This window comes from Hemicordylus capensis, chromosome 2 (assembly GCF_027244095.1).
Source record: "Hemicordylus capensis ecotype Gifberg chromosome 2, rHemCap1.1.pri, whole genome shotgun sequence".
NCBI classification, from domain to species: domain Eukaryota; kingdom Metazoa; phylum Chordata; class Lepidosauria; order Squamata; family Cordylidae; genus Hemicordylus; species Hemicordylus capensis.
In genome coordinates, this window is record NC_069658.1 from 111,189,974 (window position 1) to 111,216,051 (window position 26,078).

Here is a 26,078-nt window from a genome sequence, read left to right on the forward strand (position 1 = left end):
CCCCTCGGTGAGGCATATGGGGAGTGCAGCATCCGTCCTTTGGGGCTTTTTTCTCCCCCAATGAAAACGGAGGTGAGATAATCCCAGGGCTATTGGGTCCCGGTGAGGCATGTTGGAAGAGGCAGGGAGTGAGATCAGGGAAGGGACGAGGCTTGGAGCAGGCTTTGAGATCCCTTTCAGCTCTGTACTAGGATATTTAAAGCCAGGGCAGCTGAACATGAGGCTGCTTTTGGGCATGGGAGTCGGAGTTACTTGGAAAGGGACCTGGCAAGATGTAATAAGCCAGGAGGAGGACTAGGGTGATTAAGCCACTTCCTCCCCTGGCTTACTCCAAGGCTGACCTTGCCCTAGATTTTGGAGTTTAAAAAGAGACAGGAACACCTCCTCCCCCTTGGAGCATGACACCCCTCCTGGCTTATAACATCTGTCTGAATGGCCTGGCTGGGTCTAGGAGGTGATCTAAGCCATCTTGAAAGAAACATTTGGTAGTATGTTGCAAGGCTTTTTAAACTTTCCCTACAAAGATAAAAGAGCAATAACTTAACGAAACAGAAAAAAAGGATTATATCATTTTGTACCTAAGGACCTTCCAGATTCTCAAGTATTACCCTTACCCCCAATTATATTGGCTGTGTTCTTACAATCACAAAAAATTATGGTTAAAAAGTTAATTAGGCTTTCAGAACCCTACTACAATTCCAACAAAGTCAAATACATTATCCCATTAATTGTGTTTGATGCAGAAGTAGAATAGAAAGCTTAGACTGAGATCCTGAGTACTTGAGGAATTACAATTTGTGAAAAGCTAGGAAATGTATATAACTGATAATGGACTGTGTTTTAAAGTAACAAGGATAAATAAATCTTTACATTACTTTCCTATATCTTCCAGCTTTCTCAGAGGTGTTTAGTCAACGTTAATAATGCATTTAATGTTACAATAAATCCCACCCCAAATATTTACTGTTTATTGTGTGTGTATACTCTGAGTGAATCTGGAATTGTTACAGTCATATTGTCAAAGGGAAAGCTAGATGTTAGCATTAATATATTCATAAATCCAGCACTGGTTGCTATCAATGTACCTTGTTTTAAAATAGGCAAACTCATCAAAACCAGCTTGGTTGGAAAATAATTGTAGGATGCTGTGACCAGGAGAGTTTGACCAAAAGATATAAGAATCAAGGACACAAGTTTCGCTAACAGTGACAGGGATCCAAAAAGCCAATGTAGGTATGCTCAAGGGCTTGGGCTTGCCCTGTGGTCTTTTTTTTCTTTTTCTTTGAACAGCAGACATAGCAATATGCTATATCACATAATGCTTTGAAAGTTTCACGGGAAGTTTGCCTGAAAAAACTACCTACTGTACTCACAGGAATGCTTGTATTTACCTCAGCCTCTTAAGAGGCAAACCTGGCTCTTAAGGGTCATATCTGTTTACGACTTTTATATGCAGAAAGCACTTTAGTGTGGGAAAATGCATGCAACTGAAGTGAAGGAGAACCATTGTGCTGCTCATTGTAAGTGATGTCACAGGCTCACAGCCACTTTTACAACCATATTCTACAAGCATTCCCAACACTCCATGTGGAAAAAGAATTTCCTGCCAGAAAATACTATTAATTAAGCTCCAAGTGCATGAAAACACAGTAGCTTGAAAAAAAAAATCTGGATTGTATACAACTGAATTGATGCGCATTTCCAAAGGCAATTAAAAGTGGCCCGATTTGCAAAATAGCAGCACTTGCACAAGTTTTAATTATAGGAATGAAGGCACTTGTATTCCATACCACTGAATATTTGGCTGTAGTTTCAAGCTCTTAATCACCTAGTCATTAAAAATGTATTCATTCAGCAGTGTTTCTCAGGTTTTTTGAACTCCCCATTCTAAAATCTATCCCCCCATCTGGATTAGAATAGCAATTCCACATTGGAATTAGAAGAGGATAGGGTATCTCTGGAACCCTCCTAAAGCCATACACAGGGAAATGTAAGGTTTGGGGATGTAAGGTTTGGGAGATGTACCTTCTTCCCAAATCAGATTAGAGTGATGGGGCAAGTATAGATCAGCGAGGGTCAACTATCAAGTTGTCCATCCATGCCTTGGCTGGTGGGATGGAAAGATATCTGGCTCAGTCTTTTGTACCTTCTTGGAACTTTGCATCCACACCCCCTGAGGAGCCCACCTATCATTATAGAACTACTGTATTAACAATATACTCTGAAGACTTGGCAACAAAAAACATTGTTTGTTCGACTGTGGAACCAACAAGCCAGCATATGCTGCTTCTTCTCCTTTGCTCCTTCCTCTTCCCTCACATGTCCTACTTAATTAAACATTTTCTGGTTTCTTAAAAACAATTATTTGTGATGTCCGAATCGGGCAACTGTAGTTTTAGCAATTCTAACAAACCAAGATAACAAACCACACTGGTACATCTTAGACAGGCAGTTCTCACTCTCTGGATTAAACAATGTGCTACACACACACACACACCCCTGAATTTTTTAATTTCATAAAGTTTTATTTCATAAAGCACACTGCATTCTGACAATATCAATCTTTTTTTTTTAAAGTCCTGATCCAGGTAGGGTGTCATGCATACAGAGTACTATCAAAAAGATTAAAATTCTGCCTCTCATCTTTTCAAGATGGGGAGCAACGAACAGAACTGGTTTCCTGCTAAGCATCTCATCGGCTGTGGGCAAGATTTTAGCTTTCTTGAAAAAGTTCTTCCACACACACTCCAGATCAGAATGTTTTAATCAGCAACATGATTACAAATAGATATTTCTAGTACTGCTTTGTGCACAAATTATTTTTCAATAAAAAACTTGCTCTGTGCTCTTCTGGCTTTTTCAAGTCCTTCAAAAGTAAGGGGTCCTTTTGGCATTTCTAGCACAGCATGGTCTGTGTCAAGTATGTGCTCTGCTTCACCTTGAAGAAAAATATAGACATCAAATTTGCTTCACTATTCAGGAAGTAGAGATTTGACATTACAGAAGTATTTTTTAAAGATTTACAGTGCTTACCTTTCATTCTTTGTAGAAGTGATCCATAACCCATATCATACTGATAGGCAAGTATAAAGCTTAAAGGAACCATTGGAAGGAATAGTCCAGGTTTCTTCTTTTTTATTGCCCTGTATTTAAGGAGGGGAAATAACTACTGTAAGTAACATCCTAAAGTGTAGACAAAATCATGCAAATGTATTTTAGATTTCATGTTAACATTAAGATTTCTTCTTGGAACCATAATAAATTTAAATATATGTTGTTGCTCCAAAGTAACTTAAAAGCTCTCTAGTTATTAGTTCATAGTCCAGTGTGGGTAAAGTGAGCAAATTAGGTGGATTTTTTATGTCTCTAGTAGAAACTTTTAAAAGATTTGTGAAAAAAAGTTAAGTTTTCAGTTTTTTCAGTTATCACATTTAGTGTCACAACATTGGCTATCAGATATTGTGAATGACAAGCTTTTCTGATCAATTAATTAGTTGTGACTATGCTATATAGGCCTTCTAGAAAGTCATTTTTATAGTGCAAATTACTTATTTGTTTGAAAGCATCTGGACAGCTTTTCTGAACATTATACATCTGAGATTATATTCTCTATACTCAAAATGCAAAACCCCCACCAAAAACCAAAAACCCTCTCTCACTTGGTAAATGCAATCTTCCTTCCCAGCCCTCTTCAATCTAGGACACCAATTTAGACAGTGGACTATGTGAAATGTAGTTGTGAGATATTCCAACAGGTGCCTGCGATAGTGTTGGAGTCATTACTAGTGTGTATGGCAACCATCAGAATGCCTATGTTAATTTGTAAATTTTTACACAGGCTTTAAGAAGAGTGAAAATAATAAACTGAACACTACTGCCCAATATAACTGAAGCATATAATATGCACAAACAATGAGCAAATTTGTGTTTGTTAATACAGGGTTTCCCCCATAAAGAAATTAGGAAAAGTATAAGGGGAAAAATATTATTTCATTATCTTAATTCATCTTTCATGAATTCTTTAGATAAAACATTACATACCCAACTGTTAGACCCACAGCTGCAAGTCCACAAAATGTTCCAAAATACTTGAGAAATTCCCGTGTCCAAGCAATTTGCATAGCCATCTGCCTCTCTCGCATTTGATTATGCATCAGGAGTTGTCTTTCCAGCTGAATGTAGAGAGAGAAAATGAGATGTTTTATTTGTAAATGTGAATAGATTTTCTACAGCAGAATTTGTCTTCAGTTCTTACATAATTACTATGGGAATTTTCATCTATATGACAAAAGATCAGCCCATCTACATATCTAAAAGAGCCACCTAATGGTGCAGTGGGGAAATGACTTGACTAGCAAGTCAGAGGCTGACTTGAATTCCTACTGGTATGTTTCCCAGACTATGGGAAACACCTATATCAGGCAGCAGCAATATAGGAAGAAGCTGAAAAGCATCATCTCAGATTGCGCGGGAGATGGCAATGGTAAACCCCTCCTGCATTCTACTAAAAACAACCACAGGGCTCTGTAGGCGCCAGGAGTCAACACCGACTCTATGGCACACTTTACCTCTACATATCTAAAAGTACTGCTTGGATCCTAAAATTTCAGTACTTGCTCCACTTACTGAGCAACAAAAACTCTGCTTTAATCTTCCTTCTGATTACTGTTAAGAAAAGGTGAATCAATCCCATAATTTGCAAAACACATTGAGTCAACCCAGAAAAAGATGGGCATTCCATGACATAAAACCATAAATGTTTAATACAAACACTCCTAGTTTGTTTTATGTGCTATCCTGGAAATCTTGGTGGTAGACACTACTAACTTAAAGACACTGGATTACACAGACGGGCGGATTAAGCTTTTTGCCGCCCACAGGCAAAAAGGCTTTTGCCGCCCTTTTACCTTAAAACAAAAAACGGTTTGCCTTTTTAATATAAGGTAAAGGGGGGGGGACTTTCTCCTCGCTCACTCCACCCTTGCTGCAGCAGCCGCTGCCCACAGAGAGGGGCAGCAAAATTTGAGGAGGGGTAAAATTTGCTGCTCCTCAAATTTTGCCGCCATAGGCAAATGCCTACTCTACCTCTCCATTAATTCACCACTGTTCACAGATAGCACCTCCACATCAGCAGGACCTAGCTGCAGGCCTCCTTTCCACTATCACTGCGTGGGGACTCCAGTCAGCCTTATATATGGAGATGGAAGGAGAGAGGCTAGAGATAAGAAACATGCCACTTATTCAAATCACAGTCTTTCCCTGACACTGAAGTTGTGAGCATATTTACATCTTCTGTATTCTAAATATTAGAATTAAATCTCGAAATATCTACAGCCATTTATAAAGGAGCACATTATACAATTCCATACTTCTGCTTATATTAAATGTTCCAAAACCAGGATCTTATGTACAATCACTATATTCACAGCACCAGAGTTGCACTTTACTCATAAATACACATTGGAAGCATGAGGGGAAAAAGTTTTACCACCTTTAACTACCAAGTCTGATCATCTAAAAAGGTAACTTCTCTTATCTCCAGTATCCTCTATTATTCAGTTTTAGAGACTGAGCACAGCACCATATATTGAGGAGCATACAGGTTCATGAATGAAGAGGCAGCATAAAAGCACGTGTTCAACCTAACATGTAGTTTGGCCCCAAGTAAGCATTGTCAAGTATTAAAGTGGGGCATTTTCACAAGTGACTAACAAAAATGCATTGCAATATTCACTTTTATAAACCAAACAAACACATGTATGTTGATTAGAACAGTTTTTTCTTTAATTGGATTTGGTATTTTAAAATGGCTCTTTATTTATTTTTTATATTTTTATACTGCCCTTGGTCTGAAGATCTCAGGGCACTTAATAACAAGATAAAACCAGTAACAAAACTCCATTAAAAACATACTGTCAAAATAAAACAGAAATGAAGCTATGTTAAAAAGAGAGCCGTGGGGCATTCATTGGCCGAAAGACTGTATGAAAAGGGCGGTCTTCAGTTTCCTCCAAAAGGCTGGGAGAGAGAATGCCATGCAGATCTCAAATCGCAAGCTAGTTCCACAACCTGGGGATAATCACTGAGAATAACCTGTCTTGTTGCTTTTTACACACAGAGGCTATTCCCACGATCAGGCGAAATCGGGCTAGGGGAGCCAGGCAAGCCTGGTGGCCTCCAGGAGGTTATCCCGCCAAACTACCCCTCCCCTTAATCCGGGTCCCGGTTTTTTAAATCGTGAATTGCCATGGCATTACTCCGTGCCACGGCTACTCATGAGGAGACCCCTGACCGGGAGGCTGAAAAGCAGCTTCCTGGCTTGGGGGTCTCTCCAGCATGCCTTGTGTGCTCACTCAGGGCATGCTGGAGCTTCCGGGGGCCATGCGGCCCCCAAACTCCCCAGCCCCCGCCGGCTCCATGACGGAGCCCGCAGTCATGTGGGCGGCTGCTGTGGCCGCCCAGAGCAGACTGCTGCTCGTCTGTGGGGAGAGCTGTGGATTGTGAGAGCTGCGGATCGCCTGCGGATGGTGAGAAGTGCCTCACAGATTTTTTGCACACACAAGACTGATAGTCTGTACTGTAAAGGAGGTTTGGTTTTTGCCTGTTCTGTAAACTTGAAAAATCTTCAACAGAACGAAAAAGTGTACACCACATATGATAACCACCCAAATAACTATCTTGCCTTAGTTGCATGCCTTTGAAAGCCATGTTTCAAAGGCAGAGTTCTTATGTTAATAGGAAATCATGGCTTCCTGATATAAGAATGAGCCTTGGAAAGACATGAACATATACTTCTTTTCCATTCTCTCATATTTGAGAGGAGGCAAGTGAACGCTTTTAGTGAAAACGACAGTTTGGTTCAACAGCCATTTCAGAACCTGGTTTGTTTTACCTAACTTTGGTTTGAATAAACCACAGTTTCGAATTTCTACATAACACAGGACTGTGGTATATTTCAAACTGCTTTTGCTCTTCTCACCAATACAAAAGAGGAGAAAGAAGCAGAACATGTGAACATTCAGAGGCTGGTTCTCAAAGCATAAAACCATGCCTTCCTGTTAAGTCTGAACCCAGTCACTTTATGGAGTCACCCTCAAAATATACTACCAACATATATCCAAATTGTTACCAAGAGCTTATCAAAAGTTTTAAACCAACCACTATTTTAGTAACAGCCATTGAGATTCAGACCACTTTAATTTCAAAAGCAATATTTATTCACTGTCTTGCAACAGTGCTGTGATAATATATTTGACAGCCAATGAACATTTTCAGTCTGCGCTATAAATCAACAGAGCATCTCGTTTCATAGCCTTCTGTACGGGATGTTGGACAAGGGTTGAACTGATGACAACATGCATATACAGTATGTACCAATGTAATGATGTTTCTATTGTTTCTTTAATGAGCACATTTGATTATCTGTGTAAATATCAGAAAGACACATGAAAAAACTTGCAAGAAAGAAAAATGGATGGTCATGAATATCTGTCAGAACCCTGAGAGATTTACACATACACAGCAGGAGCTAAAAAAGCAGTTTAATTTTCAATTTACCACAAAAGATAAAAGTGAACTTTAACTAAAGGACGGATTATTCAAGTATAAATTCCATTAAGGGAAAAAACTTTGGTTTACAATTATGGGTATGGCAGCTCCAACTAAGCTCCAAAAAGCAAGGAAATTCAATGGCGCATGATGTTCATGCCATGAGGGCATCACAGCTGATGTCCAGGCTGAGATACTGAACTGACCTACAAAATCATAACTATGGAACACAAGTAGGCTAGGTCCTCCATGTGTCATCCACCGTGCAAGTGTGCGGTGCATTATAGGGATCTCCCCTCCGCTCCCTGCGTTTGCTAGCTATGGCTGCTTGCAGCTGCAGCTGACAGACGATCCAAAAAACAAGGTTAGGATAGCACTCACTCTCCTAACCTTGTTTTGGAGGGAGGTTTCACAAGCGGGTTTACTGCCGCGGTGCCGCTGAGATCGGGCCTGATCCTGGCGGTTCACATGCACATGCAAGACCAGCCTGGGCTCCCTTAGCCCGGTTTTGCATGTGTGTGTGTGTGTGTGTGTGTGTGTGTGTGTGTGTGTGTGTGTGTGTGAGAATAGCCTCACTACGTAGCAATTATTTTTGCTGTAGCCACATTAGTGTTACATTGGTGCACAGATGGCCAGCTCACAATCTGCAGGCTGTAAATGGGGCCCAAAGTGATTTCATCTGGCTCCTGGTGGTCCTACCAAAATGTTATAAAGTTGTTTGAAATCGAGATTCTACCTTTATAGTGTTATATCTTTTGGATTTTGTACTGTGGTGGAGGCCTGTGTCACTTCATCTCCTCTGAAGGTACACCCAGCTCCAGCAATAGTTTACAGACTGCTTGGCTCATTGCTAGTTGAGCCACGTTAGCATTACCAAGTTGTCATTGAGCTCTCAGCTCACTCTTGCTTGTTACACTGCTGTGCCTTCTGGGAAACGAAGAGGGAGAAAGGTGCCCCAAACCCTGACTTTTTTGGGGGGGTGCCAGGTCCCTAGCAGCAATTTCATGAGAGCCTGGAGCAGCAGCTACTTTAAGATCTTGTACTGCTGCCCCCTTTACACCTGCTGCTGTGGGAATATTGCTAAGGTGGGGGCTAGGGATAAAGTCTACTGTCATACTGGAGACCCAGAGAAAGTCTTCTGTCTCCCTCATTGTCCACACAGTCACATGAAATGTGTCGTTTGGTTCTTAGAAGTGTATTGTGGAAAATGTGTTTATAAGTTACTTTAGCACTTATTTAGAATTTAAGAGTTCTGTGATCAAAGTGGCTTATTATCAAAAGTTATTATAGAATTTCTTACTGAGGGAAAGAAGGCAAGCAAGTAGTATTAATGATATGTCTAATCAGTTTGCTTGAAAAGACTTTAAATCTGTTAATATAGACACATCCAGCAATGCTGTTATAAGTGATAAAACTATTTTGGTACTAAGATGGTCACAGAGGGTCAAAGTAGGGATGTGTGAACTGGCTCAAGGTTGGTGACCTCAAAAAATGGCCGTCGCCACTGGGGGAATGGCCAGAACAGTCCAAAAATGGGCCAAATAGACCCTTTTTAGAGCGGGAGAAGGCCGGCGGGAGGAGGGGGAGACAGTAGGCAGACACACACTATGGCCGCTGCCACTGACCCAGACCCGACAGTGAGTTTAAAAAATCATTTAAAAAACCCCAAACCTTAGAACCCCTGAACTGGCTCAAATTCAAGCCGAGCTGGGGGTATGTTTTGCGGGGGCACAAAACCAAACATGCCTAGTTCAGTTTGAGTCCGATCTGGACTCAAATCAAACCAGGCAAACCGGTTTCGTGCACACCCCTAGTTAAAAGGAGCACACTTCTCAACTAGTCTTGGTACACATTCTGCAGTTTGTAAGGAAGATGTACATCATCTTTACAGTCAAGTGACTTGTGGGTTGAGACCTATGAGGGAGACACATACAGATTTCTCCATCTGTGCAGGTATGTTACAGTCATTTAAGCACGTGAGCAGTGAAGCACACAAACTCACACATTTAGACATATCAGCTGCTCGGATGGTTATACCCGCCATGTGAGACATTTATGTGGAAGCTGCCCATTAAAAGGACTACATGAGCATGCCTGTCAGTTAAGATCTTCAGAGGTCCTTGAGTGCTCCCATATTCTGAAGTCAGGCAGGTAACCACTAGAAAGAGGACCTTTTTTGTGGTGGTAGACAATTATAGAACCCTCTCCTTTAGGTGGCAATTCTGTTTTTTACGCTTCTGATAGTATACAATATCTTTTATCATGGCCCTTTATCTGCTGATTTACAGTTTGATCTTGTTGGCCAAACTAAATATGTTGTAAACTATTTTGAGGTCTTTTAACATGAGATTCAGGACAGACATTTTAGGAATAAAAAGTGGTAGTCCATTACCACATCCTCTTTCAGTTCAAAACCACTAGTCAATGGAAAGAACATTAATATAATTAAAACTGTTTACCTCCTGAATAGGGTTGCCAGGTCCAGGGGGTGGAAATAGTCAAAATCTGTCACCAAAAAAGTAGAAATGGTGCTGTTCACCAAAAAAGTATATAAAAGGTCTCCACTTTTCATTTTAAAAATTGCATAATTCTTTTAATTAAAAGCATATGCTAATTTGGTATAATATATGCATGCTTTACTAAAAACAGGATAATTTGAGTTACATACAACTCACACACCCCTTTTCCCACACAGTTCAAACACCAGCCTTCCTCTGACTGGATCACAAAATCCCATGGGACAAATGGTGGGTTTTCTTTTCATTTTCAAAGGGGAGGGAAATCTTCAAAGAACCCTTTCCACAGAGGTCAAACACCAGTAACCTCTGGATCACAGAATCCCATGGGGCAAATGGGGCATTTTAATTTCATTTTGGTGGGCGGGGGGACACATCGCTTCTCCACTGTTCAACACTAGCCTCCCCTCCAGAGTGGAACATATAGGGGAAGCATAAGTTTCCTGACCTGGAGAGCGCTTGCTGGCTGCTCATGCAGCTGTAGAGTAGGTGGGACACAGGACACAATCTGAAGAAGAAGTCCCTCCTTGGGGCCACTGTGTCAGTCACAGTGAGTCACTGAGAAAATGAGGAGGCAGGCTACTGCAAACAAAACAAAACAAAACAAAAACCTACTTGGCTGGATTGCCAGCACAACAGCAGCATACAAATGAGCTCCTCCTGCCATCACACAGCAAATGTTACACATGTGTAAGCTCACTATTTCCAATGCACCTACTCACAGGTAACAGCAACTGAGTGACTTCAGCTACTCAAATCCCCCCCCCTCCAAGAATTAAAAAAAAAAAATAGCCCATGTCTGGTGAAATATAACTCATATACAGAAACAAGGCAAGGCTGCTGGTTGGCCTAATGGATGACCTTTACCAGGAAATCAACAGTGTGACTGTGTCAGTTCTTTTGGATCTCTCAGCGGTGTTCGATACCATCGACCATGGCATTCTTCTGGATTGCCCGGGGGAGTTGGGATAGGAGGCCCGCTTTGCAGTGGTTCCGCTCCTATCTCTCAGGCAGATTCCAGATGGTAGAGCTTGGTGACTGTTCCCCTTCAAAATGGGAGCTGTTATATGGAGACCCTCAGGGCTCCATTCTGTCACCAATGCTCTTTAACATCTACATGAATCTGCTGGATGACATCATCAGGAGATTTGGTGCAGAGTGTTATCAGTTTGCTGATGATACCCAAATCTATTTAGCATCAATCATCATCATCATCATCATCATCATCAAATGGCATTCACTCCCTAAATGCCTGCCTCCAGACAGTAGTGGGTTTGATGTGGGACAACAAATTGAAGCTGAATCCAAGCAAGACAGAGGTGCTCATTGTGGGGGATCAGAATTTGAAGGATGAGTTAGATCTTCCTGTGCCAGATAGGGTTACTCTCCCCCAGAAGGAACAGGTATGCAGCTTGGGAATGCTCATAGATCCAGGCCTCACCCTGGTATCCCAGGTGAAGGTTATAGCCAGGAACACTTTCCATAAACTTTGGCTGATTCAACAGGTGTGTCCATTCCTTGAAGAGAACGACTCAGAACAGTGGTGCATCAGCTGGTAACCTCCAGGCTTGACTATTGCAATGCACTTTATGTGGTGCTGTCTTTGTACGTAGTTTGGAAACTACAGTTAGTTCAAAATGCAACAGCCAGACTGGTCTCTGGGGTACCTCGGAGACACCATATTATGCCTGTTCTCAAACAGTTGCATTGGCTGCCCATATGTTTCAGAGCAAAATATAGATTTATTTATTTATTTATTTATTACATTTATATCCCGCTCTCCCTCCAAGGAGCCCAGAGCGGTCTACTACATACTTGAGTTTTCTTTCACAACAACGCTGTGAAGTAGGTTAGGCTGAGAGAGAAGTGACTGGCCCCGAGTCACCCAGCTAGTTTCGTGACTGAATGGGGATTTGAACTTGGGTCTCCCCGATCCTAGTCCAGCACTCTAATCACTACACCATGCTGGCTCACAAAATGCTGGTTATCATCTTTAAAGCCCTGAACAGCTTAGGTCCAGGTTAAATTAGAGAGTGCCTTCTTCTGTGTGATCCCGGAGAGGTCCATCTCCAGTTACCACCAGCATGCCTGGTGGCGACTCGGAACTCAGGCTTCTCTGTAGCTGCTCCTGGCCTGTGGAATGCACTCCCAGAAGATAGCTGTCGTTTGGGCCTGTTGGCCTTCAAGAGAGTCCTAAAGACTTAACTTGTTTTGCCTGGGCTTCCAAGGTTTTAAAATTGTTTTTAAGTATTTTTAATTGGTTTTAAATGGCTCTGAACTGTTTAAAATTTGTTTTTATATTGTTTTAAGCAGTTTGTTTTAAATGGTGTTTGTTTTTGTATTTTACTTGCTGTTCACTGCCCAGAGCCTTTGGATGGGGCAGTATAGAAATGTAATAAATAAACAAATAATAAAGCAGAAATGGAAAATTCAAGTTGTGTCTAAACTGTGTGGTTGCTTTACAATTACTTTTCAGGGAAATATTTGACAAATACAATGCTACATTTTTCATTGTTCTTTTGAAGCATATAGTGAGGCTATTCACACAAGCGTGCAAAACTGGGCTAACGGAGCCCGGCCCAGTTTTGCACGCTCGTGTGAACCACCGGGATTGTGCCCGATCCTGGTGGCAAACCCGGCTGTGAAGCCGCCCACTTAAATGAGGTCAAGGGAGTGAGTGCTCCCTTGACCTCATTTTTTTGAACATGTGCCTGCCACGGCTGCTTGCAGCTACGGCAGGCACACTAAGGGAGAGGGGGGATCCCAGTAATGCACCGTGTCTGTCTGTCTGTCTGTCCGTCTGGGCGGGCGATCTGCCCGCCCAGGGAATGGTGAGTGATCGATCGCCAGGAGGGTCAGGCAAACCCGTTCTCCCCACAGACCTCCAGGGAGCTATTCTCCATGATCATGAAAAACTCCAGTGTGTCTTAGGATGTTCTTTAAAGCTGCTCTTTTAAGAAGTGCAAGTCAGGGCACCCAAGCAGAAATATGAAACAGAAGCAATTATTTTTAAAGCTAGCAAAGTTTATTTTAATGACTGCACACAGTCATTAGTTAGGAGGTTGCAGAGCTCTACTGCAGCAGACACCACAAAACGTAATGTTGCATTAGATTGCAGTGCCTCTGTATCCACACTTCTACCTGTGGCTAAATTATCTTCTCTCCTCTTCTCTCCTCATGCTTCTTGCAAGCCTTGAAAGTTGTGTGAAGAGGATGCACTCTCGCAAAGTTTGCAAGGGTCAGATTAGTCCTGAAGAGTTGCTTGGATGGCAGAGGTGGGGGGGGGCGCATTTTGCCACCCGGCTGATGCCCCAAAGCGACTGCCTAAAGCAACTGCCTAACCTCATGAAATGGCCACCCCTGAGTTTACTACCATACAGAAATAGATTTGTTGGCATGGTTGTCCAGATCCCAAGTAGAAAGCAGCAACATTTGAATTACAAGGGAGAAAAATCACCCCATTCCTTCCATATGTTGTTCTTTAGCAGAAGCTTGTTAACAAAATCCTGGAAGAAGTTACAAGATAATCATGCTATGTTTTGCCTGAAACTGCGGGTGGGGGGAGTTAGTTTAGAAGAGCTTGAAACTCCTACTCATTAATTTCAATATATTTTTTCCAGTACAAGTTTTCTTGTCCAGTAATATTTTAATATCAATATAAATTCTTATAAAAAATTAGTGCTTGTCCAGCTAGATCAAATCAAAGTAATGAGCAAAAAAATGCTGCAAGACGCAGAATTATGAAACTATTCCATCTTAGGACTACTTATGTACACACACATTTCAGGACTTAAAGGAATGTTATTAAATGTTGAAATATGTAAGCCACATGCATGCCTTAAATAGAATTAGGAGTGTGTGGGAGGGTATTTTGTGTTGTATATGCAGCAAACAGATGAGAGTTTGCTCAAAATGAATCAAAAGAACCCTCAAGCCTTTCTAATAAGCAATGCTTTTTGGCTCCTTGTATTTAAAATTACTAAGTATCTGTATTTACTCTGGCCCATTTTTTGTAAAGTAATTTTAATCTTCACCTTTCATTTCCCCCTGACTTTAATTGATAAATAGCAACTGTTCTAAAGCTTGGAATCATAATATACAATAATAAGCATTTATATAAAGTAAAGCTAAAGTTGCGCCATCGAGTTGGTGTCGACTTCTGGTGACCACAAAGCCATGTGGTTTTCTTTGGTAGGAGGGGCTTACCATTGGTATCTCTTGCACAGTATGAGATTATGCCTTTCAGTACCTTCCTATATTGCTTCTGCCCGATATAGGTGTTTCCCATAGTCTGGGAAACATACCAGTGGGGATTTGAACCGGCAACCTCTTGCTCGCTAAGCAAGTTACTTCCCTGCTGTGCCATTAGGTAGCAACATTTATATAGCACTTTAAGATATTCACATGAATTATCTGGTTTTACTCCAGGGCCCCACTGCCCCAACCAGCTCTGTGATGGAGCCGGTAATCATGTGGGCAGCGAATCCGGCTGCCCAGGGCAAGCTCCCTGCTCACATGCGGAGAGAGATGGTCAAGCCCGCTCTCCCTGAACAAGCCCTCATGGCGCTTTCACACTGCTCATGTGAAGCGCCTCATTTATTGGCTGCAGTACAGAGATTCATTTGTTAAAGCCATGGCCTGGTCTTTGGTCTTTCAGAGAGCTTAAATGTGACTGAGGTCACATTGAAGTCACTGCCTTCCTCCAAGTCAGTGACTGAGGTCATTAGGAGTTTGGAATGAGGTATCATCAATATATACTGATACTCAACTCTGTTTCTCCTTTTCATCAGATTCAGGTGCTGAATCTGATGATGCAGGTGCTGAACCACTGTTTGAGATCAGCAATGGGCTAGATGAGGGCCAATAAACAAACTTAATCCAGACAAGCCAAAAATACAAATAAGTATTGGGTGGGAGAGGTGGAATTCATCTGATTTGGGAGATGGCACTCATCCTATGAGGTCACATTCTTCCTGAAGGACTAAGTGTCCAGCTGGGGAATGTTAAATCTGGCGTTATCTTTGGAGGCCAGAGTGGCCTTCATGACACAAAACACTTTTCACCAGCCAGAGGTTTCAGCCTCTTCTAGAGGGAAATAGCTGAGCAATGGTTATCTATGCTCAGTTAACATCTCATTTGATCTACTGCTGTATATGGAGCTACTTTTGAAGTCTGCTCTGAAGCTTGTCGGTACAAAAATATCACCATATGAGAATAAATTGTCTGGATGTCTACTAAATTAGGCCCCTGAATGCCACTTCTAGCTGTTTCATTTTACATCTAATTGGAAAATTTACTATGCATTCTTTCTCTCCATATGATTAGGGGGACTTGATTTTGTTATTGACCACTCACATTTTTTTAGTTTGAATTATGCCTGATTTTTTGTTTTATTTGTTGCAAGTAAAGTATAAGAGGTTTAAGTACTTATTAGTCATTTCCTGTTTCCTGGCACTCTGAATCATCTTGTAGTAATTAGATTGGCTTCACACATAGCTGTTAGCTTCATTTGGCATTAGACAGTCACATTGTGATAACTTAAGGGTCAGAAATAATGCTTTTAACATGAGGGCATGTGTGTGCTCTATGAAATCTAAAACTTCTCAGAGGAAGTGAGAAGATTACATTTTATATTAGCAGCACCACATAGCTGTCTGGTCTATAAAAATATAAACTTAATACCTGTTTAATAAACCTATCTTGTACCTTGACCCAGTCACCAACAGATTACTTTTATTCTGATTCTCCCCCACCCCCTGCTCCAGATATGAAGTGTAGTATGACAGCCAGGCTTGAGAGAGGACTAAGCCTCAATTAGAGTACAGTTGTCCCTCACCAATCACGGATTAGAGTATCCACGATTGGGAAATCCACGCCCTCACCAACTGCGACCTGGGTATCTGTGGCTTTGTTGAGGTTTTTTAACAATTTGGTGGCTTGCCGGGGGGGGGGGTTTCTGGGGGGCAGGGGATAATTTCCAGGGGTCAGGGGGACATTTTAAACAGTCAGGGGATGATTCTATATTTTACCTTATTTTCGGTCTTTCCACGACCACGATCGCCCAAACCCTCTGTTTGCCATTGGTTTCAATGGCTTGTCTATCATGAATTTTCCAACCATGATGTTTTCCAGGAATAGGACCCTCGATGTTAGCAAGGGACTACTGTAACTGCTTATTCCCAAAATAAGGAAGAAATACTGGGAGAATCCCTGTGGCGTAATCCAGAATGAGGGGCAAGGTTTCCTGGACAACTGCCTATAGAGGAGTAGGGGAGCGGTGTGTGTTAGAGTTCAACTCTTTGCTGGAGGCCTCTGAAGGAAATCCGATCAGCAACTACTGTAGGAAATTAGAAAACAAACAGCCTTGGCAGGGAATCAACTGGAAGCACCTTACCTGGAAGTAAGTAGGCAGGATAGGGGCCGATTTAGCTAAACACATCAGGGATTGATTGATTGATTTATGTTTAAGTGCTTGTATCTGACTGCATGGTTCTTGCAGTTCCTAGGGAAGGGTTTTACTTGAATGGAAGCAGCAATTGTTGATGCCTCTATAGTTTTCCTGATCATTCAATTATTAAGAAGTCCTTGTTATAGAGTAGCAATTCATTGCTACTCATTCACTCCCCATTGGGTCCTGCCCTAGTCACAAGCTCTTGAAGGCCTATGACTGCTCAAACCTTTCTGTAGGGAGCGGTTTTTCACTTTACTCTCCCAGAATATTCCCTTGGAAGGGTGAATCTGTTCATACAAAAGAGTGGATAGTGGCAGCCAACCCAGGACTCCTCACAGCTAGAGGAGGGATTTTGTATCAACTCTGTATCAACACCCTGCCACACTTTGATTGTTATATGAAGGAAAGGAGAAACTGCTGCATATGCATACTTGTGTTTTGATTATGATAATGGTCATTAAAGTGTGCAAATAGCACACACGTTGTTAACTATACCACAGTCAGAAGTCTGTAATCAGCCTTTGGCAATCCTAATTGACAAAAAACCAAATTGTAGCAATTTTTGGATCAAGGAGATGCCATAACTCAGTAGTAGAACATAGTCATAGTCCCCACAAGGTCTACTCAATCCCTGGCACCAACTGTTTGATTCTACACATCACACCTCCATATGTTCATAATTATAAGTCTAAGTAATCATAATCAGTCAGAGTTGGCAAACACACTGTATGTCCTAGTGAGAAGTACTGAATGATAATGCTGTTCTCACTGCTTTGAGATGACGATTAAAAATTCAAATTCAAGTGCTATGTGGACCATCACATAGGAGCGAGCAATCTTGGTGCTACTGGCTTTAAAAATAATTCTACTGTAGCAATGTCTATGAGCCACAATAAATAGATTAGTCTTAAAATGCCACAGAAGTCTTTTTTAAATGAAAAAAGATGAACATTAGCCTACATCCAGACTAATGTTGCGCTAGCACAAGGACCTAGCACAATTACGTTGCACAAGGAAAGGAATGTTTTGTACCAGACTACTTCTTGTGCTAGCAGATGTTGACACATTGCACAATGCCTTGCATATGCCCTAGAAAATACCTTCCACTAAAAGATACTCACAGAGTATTGCAACTTTGTGCAGTTCTACAAACTTAAGTGCACACAACTTATCTCATTGCACTAATGCAACATTACTCTGGACATCAGCTAAAAATTTTGTATATTTGGTTAAGGACTTTTAGGTCTACAGACAATGCTGATACCAACCTCTGAAAAGCAGAACTGGGAAAATCCTAAAGTATAATGGAAACTACGTCCCTTGTCCCAAGAGCATTACTCTAGCTCTACTCAACTAAGTGGCCTTAAGCAACAAGGGAAACTGACTACATCAATAATGTTTGCAAGGAAGATAGAAAACATTTCCAAAGATCTTGCAGCAGATTCCATCTTTTCTTTTAAGTTTCTCCTATGCTATTAATACACCTACAGCTTTTGACCTTTATCTCTACCACATGGAATCAATGTATAGCATCTGTCACACAGGAGGCTGGTAAAAGCTTTTAAAACTAGAAACTAGGAAGAGGTCATTTCTGAGTAACTAGTACCTAAGTGCAGTATTATCCTGGGGAAAGACAGACTTGTTCTTTTAGCTGGCACTTTGATTCACAAATCCTATCATCAAAAACAGAGTGTACATTTTAGTTACATAATGAACTTGAAATATTTTAGAATTTCCCACCTAAACAGATACAGTTTGAGGACCCACTCTTCAACTGTTCCTTCTATAAAATAGCCACAATAAGCACAGAGGAGAAAGATCCGATTTTCAGCCAAAGCATACAATAAAGTTTAAAATGTGATTCTTAAAGTGGATATGAAGATAAACAAATGTAATGCTCTTTTTGGTGTGGTTTTAATCAAAATGACACACAAACACAAGGTGGTTTGTTTTTGTATTAGTTTTGGAGTCACATATCAATTCATTATACAAACAGCACGGCCTTCAGTACAAGGCAAACAAATAGCCATGTCTGATTTGCAAAGCAAGTCAAAGACAAAATATATGGCAAAAGTGAACTCTCTGTTCTAGTTCAAGTCTGCTTGACAGATTAATAAGAGCGGAGAAAAAAACAAAATGCTTGGTTACTTTCAAATTCACCATATCCTGGAGACTTGAAAATTACTGGTGTGGTTCCTTGGCAAATACCACTGACTTAACACCTCCTTCAGAAACAGTTCTCTAAACACTAGAGGGACACCTTAACTTTTTTTCATGCTCTGAAAAGAATAAGATGCCATCTGATTAAGCCCTCAAATGCCAACACTTGTACAGGAGCAGAGCGACGCTGGCAGCGGCCCATGTGCAGCCGCTGCCGCGGACCCCTGGCCCCATCCCCCACATCTGACGTCAGATGCGGAGCCCAGCTAGCCACGCCCCTGCATCTGATGTCAGGTGCAGGAGCCTGGTCTCCCTTCCAAGTGGGGACGTGTGGCCCCATTTGGAAAAGAGATAAGCCCGCACTGCGTTGGGCAGAGTGGGCCGGAGCGACTCTCCCTGCCTTACAGGCAGGGAGATCCATTCTGGCCATGCTGCCAATGCAACGCAGGGGCGTTATTTCGGTCCCAAACGGGGCCCCATTTGGGAGAGAGATCAATCAGCCCTGCTGCGTTGGCAGAAAGACCAGGAGTGGCTCTCCCTGCCTTTAATGCAGCACGGGCCAATTTTGGCTCCAAACGGGGCAGCACAGCCCCATTTGGGACTGAAACAGCGCTCCTGCATCCAACATCAGACGCAGGGGCCGTGTTTGAGGCCGCACTCGCAGCCCCTGATTGGTGGCGGCCTGGGTTCTTTGAACCCGTTTGCCCAATGGACTTGCATCCTAGCATGAATATCTCATCAAACCAATCTGTTTGTTTGTTTGTTTGTTTGTTTATTAAATGTATATACCGCCCAAACCTTCGTCTCTGGATAGTATTTGAATGTTTTTGGAGCTAAAACAAGATATCTTGGTGTACTATCATAATATTTTCAAAGACCTATTGAGGCTATTCTTATGTTTGGTGGAAACCAGGCTAAGGGAGCCCAGTCCGGTTTCCACTACGTGTGAGAACTGCTGGGAGAGGCGCATCTCCCAGCAGGGGCACAGCGGTAAACCCTCTTGGGTAGCCTGCTGCTTAACCTGGGTTTTTGGTGCAGGAGTGCCCAAAATGCGGGTTCCTGGATCGTGTGTCACTGTGGCGTGGCTCCATACAGCAACGACTCACAAGTAGCTTCCCAACTGGGAGGCTACAACAAGCCTCCCAGAGTCTGGAGGCACCCTGAAAGGCACCACGGTGGGACTTATGGGACCCCTTTCACCCCAACTGGCTCTGTTACGGAGTTGGTAATCACTTGGGTGGCCAATCCGGCCGCCCAGGGAGGGCTCCCTGTTCATCTGGGAGGGGAAAAGCAGGTCAAACCCGCTCTCCTTGCAACCCCCCTTTCTGCTCTACACATGGATCGTGTGTAGAGCCTTATTATGTCATTTTTTACCTTTCACATAATGGGCCACATCTGAGCTCTACCCTGCCTTCAAGGCTGTATACACAGAATTTTCCCATTTTATTTTTCCAACATACCTGGGCAGCACGATAGGAATTTGCCTAAGAATGAGCTTCATGGCCCCGTGGCAATTTGAACCAGGTCTCCCTAGTCCAAGCCTTACACCTGAATATTTTGCACAGTCCCCCTGGTACCACCTTACACCTTCTTCTTCTTCTTTTGCTTCATCACACTGGCTCTTTACTGGATAATGAATCACAAATACAACCCGCTGTCAATCTTTTGAGTACCAAGATACTATTCAGGTGGACAGAAAGCCTTTTTAGACAGGCTGGCATGACACCCCATCCAATTTTTCACAGCATTGCACAGTGAGTGTGCTTGTCTCCACATGGTGCCAGGGGGACTGTGCAAAATATTCAGCATTGGATGAAGCTTCACACAGGCTCAACAAACAATTAGGGAGCCACACTTAGGGTTGATGGGGACCATTACTAGCCCCTGGGCCTTACAATGAAGAACCCTATTATAATGGCTCAGAATAGCCTGTGAAGGAATTAGCATCCCTGCCTTAAACCCACTTACATGGCAGTGTCTCAGTGATTCAAAAGAGCTTCTTAGTTATGTTCCCAGTCTTCCTACAAGGAGCTCAGAGGGTTGCATCAGCCTCCTAACAAATCTTAAGTATCAAAAACCCTGCTTAGCCTTAAAGCTCACAGGATAGCCTTTGATAAGTCACTAAGCTATTCACATGAGAGTGCAAAACCAAGCTAAGGGACCCCAGCCCAGTTTTGCACGCTCATGTGAACCACCAGGATCGGGCCTGATCCCAGCGGCTTCACGGTGGCAAACCCGCCTAAGTAGCCTCCTTCTAAAATGAGGTTAAGGCGGTGAGCGCTCCCTTAACTTCATTTTTTTGATTGTGTGTCAGCCGTGGCTGCTTGCAGGGGGATCCCCCAACACTTGCTCTGCAGGATACAAGTGTTATAAAGCTCAGAACCTTTTTTTTAAATTAAAAGTTCCTCAAGATGAAGCAACAGTACTCATTCCAATGCAAAGCACAATATCCCACCAGAACAAGTTGTTAATGTTTTTGTCTTAAGGGTGAGGGCAACTCATCACAAATCTAGAGGAAAACAACCATTCTCTCCCATGAAACTTAATTTATATACAAAGAGATAGGATTTGAATCTAGCCGATATTTGTTTTCTTTGGTGACTGTTGTCTTAGAACATAACATATCTTGAGGTCTATGGATAGAGTGGGCTAGAAGGCTCAACATTTTAAAACCACATACATCCTCAAAATATTTGTAATAAGCAGAATCATACACCTACTAGTTGCACTATTTCATCAAGTTCCAGGAAAAAAAGATCCAGAAAGGGGGTGAAGGGGACTAACCTGAAGTCGAGAGTTCATAAGCATGAATTCTTGTTGACTCTTTAGGTTTTCATGCATAGATTTTGAAAAGATGAATCCCATTTTGATCTAAAAGGGCAGAACAAGTTGTAAATATATTAATTAATCCAAAACCTATTTCAGCTAGAGCAGGTGTTCCCAACCTGCTCCAATTGCCAGGGACAGATAGCATCCACCTGAGAGTCCTTAAAGGACTCAAATGTGAAACTGCCAATCTCCTTGCAAAAATAATTAAATTATCCTTATAATCGGGCTCTGTACTGGAGGACTGGAAAGTAGCCAGTGTAATTCAAGATTTTCAAAATGGAATCTCGGCGGAGGGTCTGGGAAATTACAGGCAGTTATCTTAACATCTGATGCAGGCAAATTTATTTATTTATTAAAACATTTTTATACCGCCCAAAACGTACGTCTCTGGGCGGTTTACAACAGAATAAAAACACAGTAAAACATTCATTAAGACAAAAAGGGGGGGGGGACACACACATTACAACAATTTAAAAATTTTAAAATAATATTTTAAACAGCATTAAAACCATTGATAGAAAGAACTATCAAGGATAAAAGTGTTAAGCATATAGAAAAACAGGCTCTGCTGAAGGGAACCGCATGGGTTCTGCAAAGCTAAATCTTGCTTCATCAAACTTTTGGAGTTCTCTGAGAGTGTCAACAGGTGTGTGGATAAAGGTGATCCAGTTGGCATAGTATACCTGGACTTCAAAAAGCTTTCAACAAAGTTCCTCATCAAAGACCCTTGAGTAAACTTAACAGTCATGGGATAAGTGGACAGGTTCATGTGTGGATTGGTAACAGGTTGAAGGACAGGAAACAGAGCATAGGCATAAATGGACAGTTCTCTAAATGGAGGGAAGTAAGAAGTGGGGTCCTCCAGGGATCATTCTGTACTAAGAACGGTGCTTTTTAATTTATTCATAAATGATCTAGAAGTTGGGGTAAGCAGTGTGCTGGCCAAATTTGCAGATGACACCAAACTATTTAGGGTAGTGAAATCCAAAAGAGAGTAAGAGGAGCTCCAAAAGGATCTCTCCAAACTGGGTGAGTGGGTGAGAAAATGGCAAATGCGGTTCAATGTTGGCAAGTGTAAAGTAATGCACATTGGGGGAAAATTTCACATATACACTTATGGGGTCTAAGCTGTCCATGACTGACCGGGAGAGGGATCTTGGGGTAATGGTGGACAGCTTGTTGAAAGTATCAATTCAATGTGTGGCAGCTGTGAAAAATGCCAATTCCATGCTTGGAATGATTGATTGATTGATTGAGCATATTTTAATATCACTTGCTATGTACATCTCTAGGCGGTATACAGAATTTAAAACAATATTTAAAAATCAACACAGATTAAAGAACACAATTAAAACAGTAGCATAAAAAGAGAAATAAAAACAGTAACATAAAACAATTATTAAAACAAATTATTAAAATTAATTCTAATTAAAAGCATGTGAGAACAGGTGAGTCTTGAGGGTCTTCCTGAAAACATGCAGAGAAGGAGATGCTCTTATTTCAGCAGGAAGTATATTCCAAAGCCCTGGGGCAGCCACAGAAAAGGCCTGGTCCTGAGTCACCAATAAACGAGTTTGTGGCAACTGTAACCAGACCACTCCAGATGATCTTAATAGGCGACAGGGTTCATGGCACAGAAGGCGCTCTCTTAAATACCCTGGACCTAAGCTGTTAAGGGCTTTATAGGTAATAACTAGCACTTTGTATTTCATTCGGAAACATAAAGCCAAGAGGGGTTTAGATAAATTCATGGAGGACAGTGGCTACCAGTCTAAGGGTTATAGGCCATTTCCAGCCTCAGAAGCAAGATGCCTCTAAATATATGTTCCACAGGGAGTTCCGTTCCACAGCTATACTGCAGATATGGAAAGAGCAAATACTGAATCATTGATCCCTATGGGATTGAGGGGTTTAGGTTCCTGGTCAGCCATTTTGGACCCCAAATCAGCTGATTTTTGCAGGGGGGAGCTGCTTACCTTGCTCTGCTGCTCCCCGAGTCATGCTGTGCCCTCAAATCAGCCAAAAATCATGGGGTTTTTTGTTGTTGTTTTGATAGGAGCCATTTTGTGGCTCCGACTCCTAAAATGGCGGCCAGAAATGACCTCCGTGGTCACTTCTGATCATCCCCGACCCGTGGATACACAAGGTTGATGTGTTTTTTAAATTGTTCCTCCCCCCCACACACACACACACGCCGAAGTCAGGTGTAATTTTCCTGACCGCAGATACATGAAATCACGGATAACGAATCCATGAATAAGGAGGCCCCAACTGTACAGAATGCACACAGGATCTTTCCACATTATTGTTAACAGCACATTTCTCCCACAGGACTTTATTCATGCTAGTCCCATCCACAACCAGTAGTGCCATTCCCCAAATCTACACTGGAAGAAAATGGTTTATTGATGCTCTGTGAATTCAGACATAACAGCAAACTTTGTCAGCAAGAAATGTGGTATACAAACTAGCCTCAAACTATGGTTTCATATCCTGGTTTGCTGCCCCTAGGCAAACCATGATTTGTAGAGAAACTTGAGACAAGATGTTAAACAAGCCACAGTTAGATAAACAAGCCATAGTTTCATTTAATGTGTGAACCAGCCTATGTCTGAGTGACTCACACAGGGAGCTAAACCCGTGTTAACAAAGCAGGTAGGTGGGATAGGATGAAATTGGGTGGGTGGGAGACAGAACAGTTATGAATATGTATGAATGGGCAGATATGCTTATGAGTGCGCATGGATGTAGGGGGGATATTCATCTTCTATGGATGACCGGAGATAGAAGTGTCTCTGTAGTGGGGAGGAATTTAGAACATAAGAACAGCCCTGCTGGATCAGGCCCAAGGCCCATCTAGTCCAACATCCTGTTTCACACATTGACCCACCAGATGCCGCTGGAAGCCCACAGGCAGGAGTTGAGGGCATGCCCTCTCTCCTGCTGTTACTCCTCTGCAACTGGTACTGAGGCATCCTGCCTTTCAGGCTGGAGGTGGTCTATAGCCCTCCAGCTAGCAGCCATTGATAGACCATAAAGTTATCCAACCCCCTCTTAAAGCCACCCAGGTTGTTGGCTTTCACCACATCTTGTGGCAGAGAATCCCACAAGCTGATTATGCATTGTGTGAAAAGGTTCTTCCGTTTGCTGGTCCTAAATTTCCTGGCAATCAGTTTCAGGGGATGACCCCGGTTCTAGTGTTATGTGAGAGGGAGAAGAATTTATCTCTTTCCACTTTCTCCACACCATGCATGATTTTATAGACCTCTATCATATCGCCACACAGTCATCTTTTTTGTAAACTAAAAAGCCCCAGGTGTTAATTAAAAAAAAAAAGTTTTATGGACATTGCACGAGCTATGTATGTGTGCATTATGTGGAAAGGAAGAAGTTTATATGTATAAGAATGTAGCATATGGTAAAGGTTGCCAGGCAAAGTTAGCAATAGAACAAAGACGTTCCTTGACACCTGCGAGCAAGGTCAGGTACTCCAGTCTCTGTAGCCACGGTGTGGGTCAGGAAAAAGAACCCAGAACTAGATATAATCTTGCTCACCTCTTAAGCAGAATTGCAACTGAACCATTTTCAGTTCCATCAATGTTTTTTCTCACTGTTCATTTTCCCAACCCCACCACACCATTCCCCACCCCGGTATTCCTAGCTGTGTTTCCCTAACACGTCAAAAGATACAAAGTTTCCAGCGCAGTAGCTCTGGGCAGGGGTGCAGAGAAGGAGCATCTCCTCGCTTAAATTACGGGGCCAGGAGGGGGGGGGGGCAAAAAGAGAAAAATTGAAAAGGTGTTATTTAGTTTTGCGGGGGGGGGGGGGTGTTCAAAAAATGAGGGAGGAGCTCCTGAAATGGCTTGAGGGGAGATGAAATCTACACCCTATTCTGTTTCTGTGGGACATCCTGCAAATCATGCACGCAAACCTCATGGGGGTGCCTTCAACCACTTTTGCGGATTCCCTTCCATATTTTGCCCCCACCTTGCCCATACGTTTGTGCTCGCCTTTGTGCAGCCACGTGCTGTACGCCCGTGCCGTGCAACTACCTTTGTGAATCCTTACGAAGCACACTGAATACCCCCGCCTCAGGCTGCGTGCAAAAACACGTCCACCGCACACACTACTGCACACACGCCCAGGGCACGGGAGCCCCAGCCCCTTTCTTCCTTGCATCCTAGTTGTGCACACACCTCGATACGTTCTTGCAGCAGACACCTTCTGTAATTCTCGTAACGTCAGAAACGTGCCTCTCTTGGAGGCCAGCCGCTGATATTCCCCAAGTTAGGCGCCGCCAGGAGTCGAAATCGACTTGACGCCGCACTTTACTCAGGCCACATCCGACGTCACTGCTGTTGCCCTGTGATCTGCATGCCCCTCGCAGCTCTCACCCTTCCAGGCCGGTTACATCTAGTACGCCCAGTCGCTTCCCGTACCCAGGGCAAGAGAAATCCACGACTTTGCCCAGGGAAAGCTGTCAGTGGGCCGGAGAAACAAGAGACGTGAAAGGTTTCCGGGCACCACTGCATATGAGCGGCCGATAAAAGAGTTGCCCTGGGTTGATTCTCTGG

At 42.5% G+C, this 26,078-nt stretch overlaps 1 protein-coding gene across 3 annotated transcripts; it reads right to left on the reverse strand.

Moving 5' to 3' along the window:
* Window positions 1–2,746: 2,746 nt before the first annotated feature.
* PLGRKT (plasminogen receptor with a C-terminal lysine) lies at window positions 2,747–26,075 on the reverse strand. Of its 3 annotated transcripts, none has more exons than XM_053302886.1 (5): window positions 25,899–26,055; window positions 21,460–21,546; window positions 4,042–4,172; window positions 3,034–3,143; window positions 2,747–2,938 (listed from the first exon to the last, which is right to left on the reverse strand). In XM_053302886.1, exons 1-5 carry the CDS (start codon window positions 26,034–26,036, stop codon window positions 2,817–2,819), a joined length of 588 nt encoding a protein of 195 aa, XP_053158861.1. In that variant the 5' UTR covers window positions 26,037–26,055; the 3' UTR covers window positions 2,747–2,816. The 3 variants fall into 3 exon arrangements, with proteins under 3 accessions (XP_053158861.1, XP_053158863.1, XP_053158862.1); XM_053302888.1 differs by having other exon boundaries at window positions 25,701–26,023; XM_053302887.1 differs by lacking the exon at window positions 21,460–21,546 and having other exon boundaries at window positions 25,899–26,075.
* Between the last annotated feature and the right edge of the window lie 3 nt (window positions 26,076–26,078).

What these genes read in the sequence shown, in the direction of transcription:
- PLGRKT (XM_053302886.1), bottom strand. Translation starts at nt 26,036, where the DNA reads ATGCAGTGGTGCCCGGAAACCTTTCACGTCTCTTGTTTCTCCGGCCCA. An exon ending in GATGTAACCGGCCTGGAAGG is followed by an intron (nt 21,547 to 25,898) that starts GTGAGAGCTGCG and finishes CTGCCCTTTTAG; the next exon opens with ATCAAAATGGGATTCATCTT. An exon ending in TTATGAACTCTCGACTTCAG is followed by an intron (nt 4,173 to 21,459) that starts GTTAGTCCCCTT and finishes CTCTACATTCAG; the next exon opens with CTGGAAAGACAACTCCTGAT.